General features: G+C 34.5%; 2 protein-coding genes across 3 annotated transcripts in view; both read left to right on the forward strand.

The window, feature by feature from the left end:
* The window catches only part of IMMP2L (IMP2 inner mitochondrial membrane peptidase-like (S. cerevisiae)), a 1121063-nt gene that overhangs the window by 30367 nt on the left and 1083494 nt on the right, over nt 1-7202 (forward strand). The window lies entirely within an intron of this gene.
* On the forward strand, nt 3626-4447 carry LOC105817152 (E3 ubiquitin-protein ligase RNF138). Of its 2 annotated transcripts, XM_012652787.1 has the most exons (2): nt 3713-3827; nt 4098-4447. In XM_012652787.1, exons 1-2 carry the CDS (start codon nt 3713-3715, stop codon nt 4445-4447), a joined length of 465 nt encoding a protein of 154 aa, XP_012508241.1. The 2 variants fall into 2 exon arrangements, with proteins under 2 accessions (XP_012508240.1, XP_012508241.1); XM_012652786.1 differs by having other exon boundaries at nt 3626-4447.

Here is a 7202-nt window from a genome sequence, read left to right on the forward strand (position 1 = left end):
CTTACTGGGTACTGTCAGTTTTTAAAACCTTTGCCAGTCTGATAGGCTAAAAAAGGGATATCTTGTTTTTATTTGTATTCATTTTATTATTAGTGTGATTGGACATCTTTTTATATCCTTCTATAGTATCCTTATTTCGTTTCAGTGAAATTCCCTTCTGTGTATTTTACTCCCTATTCTCTCATAACTTTTGTCTCTTATAAGAATTGTATAATTTTAGTGATATTGAGCCTTTGTGATTAATATATATTGCAATATTTAAATCTCATACTCATTATCATTTAACCTTATTTATGGTATGCTTTGATTTTTATGTAGTGAAATCCATCAGTAATTTTCTGTCGTGGTTTTTGGGTTTGTAAAATGTTCAGAAGGGCCTCTTTCTAGAAACCCTTAGAAGACTGCATTTATTTTCTTTTATCACTTTACTATTTTTATTAATTACATTTAATGTTTGACTTATCTGGAATTTATTTTCTTATAATGAATTAATTAAATATCCAACTTTCATTTTTTTTTCTCCTCCAAATTGTGGCTAGTTGTTTTAACATAATTTATTAATTCAACTCCCTCTCTTCCCAACATGAATATCAACTTTATCTTATACCAAGTTTCTTTGTGTCCTTGGGTCTTTCTGTGGGTTCAATATTGTGTTAGTTACTTCTAAAAAACAAATTACCCCAAAACTAAGTGGCTTAAAACATTTATCATCTCACATAGATTATTATATTTCATTGCAGATTCCTGCTTACAGCATTTTAAAAAAATAATTGTTTCACACTGTTTTGTGTTTCCATGAGTAATTTTGAATGTTTTGATTGGCAGATACATAGTAACTTAAGGGCATTACATGTTGGTGAAATTTCATGGGTATCTTGAAGCAGTATCTTCTAATATATAGGCAAGTACACAAAAATCAAAACAAGGCATTTAAGTGTGGGGAACAATCTAAATAGCATCTCAGCTCCATATGCTGTAGTACTCACCGGAGGCTCATTATAATCCCTGGACTTTCTGTACAGCATACACTTGAGTCCGGCCAGTGCTGTGCTCCATCTGCCTTAGTCCCCAGGCTACGAAGTGTAAGCTGCTTTATACTCTGACCTCTTGGCTGTTTTTATGTATTTATTTGTTTACTTATTTTTAATTTTTCTTTTTAAACATATACTGACAGCTTGTCATTTGTTGCTATTCAGCAATAACATGTGCCTGTTTGTGTGTGCACGTATACACTTGGGCTTACAAACTTAAAGGACCACAACCACTCATTCCAAAGGAGTGTGTTATTGTTGCTTTCACCTTAAATTGCATAAATCTTCATTTGGTTCACGTCTTTACTACTGAGCCTGCACCATTGCCGTCTGAGCTCTCCATGGACTTGCAGCTGCCATAGATGGGCTGTGGCAGCCTTCCAAATCTTCCAGCCATCGTTTGGACAGGTTTTATTTTTGATGGACTAATCAGAGCCTTAATGTGCTTCCTTGCTGGGGGAGCCAGTGTTTTTAATTTTTCATATTTATTGTTCTATTAAGAGTAGTTACAATCCCTGGACTGGCCTTAAGTTTGCTGGTTAAATTGTATTTTTCAGTCCTACTTTTTTGTGACCTTACCTTTCCATCTTTGTCGCTTTGTGGTCTAGTGGGCTTGGTTGTTTTGAGAAACCTTCCTACTCCTTATTCCCAACTCTGATCATAGGGAAAAGCCATGTTGGTGTGAATCTGAGTTGATATGTTATATTTACTTACAGGCATTTGTATTCTGGTAAACAAAATATTTGAGGCAAGAAGGGTAGGGATCACGATAGGATTTTCATGAATCCTGAAATCATGTTCTTTTAAAAAAACTTTTTATTCTACTTACTGTGAGCTAGTGACTTTTTCCCATGCTACTCATGTTATTGTTTGATGCTCACTAATATTCTTCTTGTTTATTTTGTGCTCTTCATCTTTTAGGTTCTGAATGTTATTTTTTCCTTATTTCCCCTGTCTCATTCCTATTTCTTAGTTTTGATTTTTGAAGGGTTTTTGGGATTATTTTTGGGAAGGGTGCCTTTTCTGTTTACAGGCTTTCTTAATTTTTTAAAGCCAATTTCACACACAGCTCAAATTTTAAATAATGCAGTATTTTCTTCTTAGCTACTCAGTAAGTATTCCTGATACTAGAAGTATATTCTTTTACTAATCAAAAATATTATTGCTTTAGGAATAAATAGACTTCTGGTGAAATAGTCCAGCATCCTCTAATTGCTTTGTTTGGGTTGTGGATAAGTACCTGGTCTGTTTCATTTACACATGTATTTAAGTTGCCACATTGTTAGCTTAAAATCCACATTGCCTTTGGCTTCTACTTAATGATAGCAGTTATGCTTTTCTATTAAATTAGAAAAAAAATATAGAGTGCAGTGTTGAAATCCAAATTTTGTGGTTATTAGGGTTTAAAGCTTACCATGCTTTTCTTTCCTAATGGTTATTGTTTAATAGGATTTTTCTCATTCTATAATAAGCTATTCACTGTATTATTAATTTTTATGGTAAACTACTTTTGCAGAATTTATGGCATTTTAATAACTGAAATTTGAGATTGGGCCTTAGTGGTGTCAAATGGCATCTATTTGGAGTTATAGGATAAAGAAAATTTATAGGATTAGGGTAGCCTGATCCAGCTCTTAGAGAGGCCTAGTGTATTGTTATGAATTTTTGATTTATAACATATGGTTTCCAAAAATATTGGAGCCGTGAAGATTTCCATATTGTGAAGGAAAAAAACAAAACAAAGCAAATCAAAAAATTAGTATTAAATTCAGTCTTATTCCTACTTCTCTTAATATCTATTCTGTTCCTAGGTCTGGCCAGCATTCTCACTATTTCAAATAGGCCATATATACCTTTACTTTTATGATTATATTTTTCCTTTTATCTGAGAGATTTACCAAATGTAATTTATTCTTCTTTTATTTCCAGCATTTTAATGGAAAATTTTAAACATACAGAAAAGTTCTAAGAATTTTATAGTGAACATTCTTAAACCTACCATCTACATTTTAACTCATTTTTTCTTTTCAGCTTTTTTCATCATGAATTTTTTCCTTGCAACCCCAGCCCTTACTTATCTCGTTTCCCTCCTCAATGACTATTATATAATATAATTTACTCCTGTGATCCAATTCTGGCACTAAGTCATATATTTCCTTTTATTTTCCTTTTTTTTTAAAAAAATCTCAAAACACCTAAGACGGTGCTGAACACATTCTTGTCAACGTGTTCAATTGGTGAAGGCCCTGACCAGTCAAATCTTAGAACAGGATAAGGTTTCAAAGCAGAACAAAATGATTACTCTATGTATTAGGTGTCCTATCACCTAGATGGGCTTTATGGATTTATTGTATGTAATGGACATCCTTAATTCTGTATCCTTTTTTGATTTGTTATTGCTAGTCCTCTTTCTTAGACATAGCTAGTGCTTTTGTCTGAGGAAAACGAACTTTTATTTGATGATGTAGCCATTGTTCTTTGAATACATTACATAAAATATACTCAGACACTAGTTTTGTGTGGGTGGTTTATTTTTTTTCTTCATACAAATGCTTACTTAAAAAACACACACACAGGCCATTCCCCTCCCCCTCCGGGTTCGCACAGGGAGTTGAGACCCGGGCCGCCACCGTCACCTCGGCCGCTGCGGCCGCCATCGCCTTGTTCCCCCGCCTCTCACCATGGCTGAGGAGCTCTCTGCGGCCACGGCCTACACCGAAGATGATTTCTACTGCCCCGTCTGTCAGGAAGTGCTAAAGACACCCGTGCGGACCGCGGCCTGTCAGCACGTTTTCTGTAGAAAATGTTTCCTGACCGCAATGAGAGAAAGTAGAGTACATTGTCCCCTGTGTCGTGGAAATGTGACTGGAAGAGAGAGAGCATGTCCTGAACGAGCCTTAGACCTTGAAGAGATCATGAGGAAATTTTCTGGTAGCTGCAGATGCTGTGCCAAACAGATTAAATTCTATCGCATGAGATATCATTACAAATCTTGTAAGAAGTATCAGGATGAATATGACGTTTCTTCTATCATTCCAAACTTTCAGATCTCTCAAGATTTAGTAGGGAACAGTAATAGAAGTGAAACATCCACATCTGATAACACAGAAAGTTACCAAGAGAGTACAAGTTCTGGGCATCCCACCTCTAAGTGTCCCCTGTGTCAAGAATCAAATTTTACCAGACAGCGTTTACTGGATCACTGTAACAGTAATCACCTATTTCAGATAGTTCCTGTGACATGTCCTATTTGTGTGTCTCTTCCTTGGGGAGATCCTAACCAGATTACTAGAAATTTTGTTAGTCATCTAAATCGAAGACATCGGTTTGATTATGGAGAATTCGTGAATCTTCAGCTAGATGAGGAAACCCAATATCAAATTGCTGTTGAGGAATCTTTTCAAGTAAACATCTGAAGGCTGTATACATCTCCGCATCTTTGTGCCTGCAAGTGCCATCTTTAAGGGGAAAACTACAAGAAATCACTGTTTCAACAACTTGATGTGTATATTAATAAAAGTAATTCAGTCTATTGTTTTAGTTTTTTGATAGAAAAGTAAAGATAGGCCATCTAAAAACTTCATCTTCTAGGTTAAAAAATGAAAGTTATGACATTAGCTTTAAAAGCAAAAAAGGATTATGTTTCACTAATGTAATGGTGAAAAGGGAATACCTGTTGTACTTTTTTTATATTACATATTCTTGAATTTTTCATTATGTTGCTTTTGAAATTTGGTACACTTCCTTCCATTTATTTTATTGTACACAGACAACACGCAGTAGCAAATTCTGAAAGATGTGATTGATATAAACCTAACAAATCTGAGCCAGTTTTCAGAGTCACAGAATAGAAACTTGAAGTACTAAATGGAACAGTGGAAATTTTTAAAATACAGATTCTAGCTGAAGAATTCAACTATAAGAAAATTGTTTATATAATGTTTAGTATTTTTGAAGACTAGTGAGATTTCTGTAATAATTTTGACTCTTTACAAAGTTAAAGCTCATTGTAAAGATACTTTCTGTCTGCTAGTAGAAGGAAATACCAAGAGAAAAAATTTATTTCTTTGATGGGCAATTGGTGATAAACTTGGAATATGCTAAGCTGAGTAACAGCTTCACCTCAGAATTTTCAGTAGCCAGTATTTCTGATTAGCTGAGATGAAATTTGTATTAGAAATTTTCAGTTGGTGATACTATATTTTACAGATATATTTAAATGAGAAGTTTAGCTTCATCTCACTTTAGAAATTGATTCAAAGCTAAAGATATATATGCATACATACACTTTATGTGTGTATACACATACGTATACAGTTTGTCAGGTTATATACAGAATTTCTATTAAGGATTTTAAAAGTGGACAAGCAATAGGAGATTGAAGTGTTCATCTGTTTTGATTAAAATTTTATATATCAGAATGTTTAAAAAGTGCGAGTCACATGCTAACTGATATAGTTGGCTGCTATTACACCTTAAAAATTGAGTTTACACAGACACACAGTTACCTATTTATATGGTGCTCATTTGTTATTCTCAAAGATTATGTGTGACTATGATGTAGTGAGACAGATTCTACCAGCCACCCTGTTTTTGCTACTTTTTAGTCAAGCCTGGGTTTGTTGTTAGTATTCATTAATAAGAATCATAAAGTATTTTGTAGAAGGCCTAAATCACAGAATAAAGGATGAAGAGTGGATTAGCCAACATTCCTTACTAATATACATTGTTTAATGCTTTCTTTAAAATAACTAAACATAAAATCTCGGAAGTAGTTTGCTGCTAATATATACATGTTTGTATAAAAAGGTATATTTTGGTTTTGTTAAAACCCTTGTTGACTTTTCTACAGTGGACATTTTTTAGACTTGATTTAATAAAAATATTAATTTTGGAAAACACACACACACACACACGCACACACACACCTGTAAACATTCTGAACCTCCCAAAACCCTGCAAGATGTCACAGATGAAAACATTTGGCTTGGTGAGATGAACTGATTTTGTCCAAAGTCACATGAATGAATCGTGATTTGAACTGAGGTCTGTTAGATTCAAAGCCCACGACCTTTTCATTGGCTTTCCCTCTTTGCTGATGCTGCTTCTGCAGAGCGTTCCTGGACTCAGCTGAGACAGGGTGTGGCCTCCTCTTTCACTGAGGTAGAGGAAGGGGTGTGCATAAGTGTATGATGTTTGCAAGTTGAAGGAGTCCTTACTAAAAACTCAGAAAGCCTTTATGAATTTCCATATCCTAGTTGTTACCTGGTGGTATTTTCTCTCTATACCAGTTTTACTAGAGTATGACCTTGAAATTCATTTGTTTTATAATATTGCTGACTTAAAATTGAATATGTAAGTTCTAATCTTCCTTCTCTTACTATGCAGGTGCTTAACAATTTACTTCTATCAAAGAAGCAGTTTAGGTCAAGATAGAGGGTCTTTAGCTTCATCATTGTACCAGTGTTAGCTTTTTTATTGGGTATCTTTGCCAGAACATGATTCACTTTATGCCTTACCCATTGTATTTTCCTTTTTGCTATTTTTGGCTGGTTTCATTCATTTGTTCGTTTGTTCATTCTTTTCTAGTTCTCTGTCTTGTTTTTTCTTGTTGCCATTTTTGTCCTTTCTGAGAATTTTCAAGTGAGAGCTGTTAAGTCAGACAAGTTAAAATATAAGAAATCTGATATTAGTGTTCATGTTCTAAAGAGTGCCAAGTATCTGTTTATAACATATTGTTTATTTATAATGTGAAAGGAGCAAAATGGTCCTGAAAAAAATTTTTTTTGAATTGGTTTCTGTAGCTTACTTGGCCAGATCTGCTTCCATAGAACCAAAATTATTCTAATTCACCAGTTGTTATTCGTTTTTCCCTTGTATTAGTCCAAATGTATCCAAATGCCTCCTGGTTTCTCACATGCTTAGATTCTGTTTCCAGAGCCAGGTTATTGGTACCAGGAATTACTAGAAAGATCGATGGAGGAGAATACCCTGATTATATGTGGTCATCTACTTGTTTCTGGTGATTTTTGTCACAAGTCCCTCTGGAGAGGAACTGTGGCTTGCTCAATCTGGTGTCTTAACATAGTGCCTAACACAAAGCAGGTACTTAATGTTGAAAGAATGGAAATGCAAGCTTCACATGAGCAAGGATCATCTAGCCTTCTTCTA

The sequence above is a fragment of the Propithecus coquereli genome, unplaced genomic scaffold, assembly GCF_000956105.1.
Source record: "Propithecus coquereli isolate 6110/MARCELLA unplaced genomic scaffold, Pcoq_1.0 Scaffold4, whole genome shotgun sequence".
NCBI lineage: Eukaryota > Metazoa > Chordata > Mammalia > Primates > Indriidae > Propithecus > Propithecus coquereli.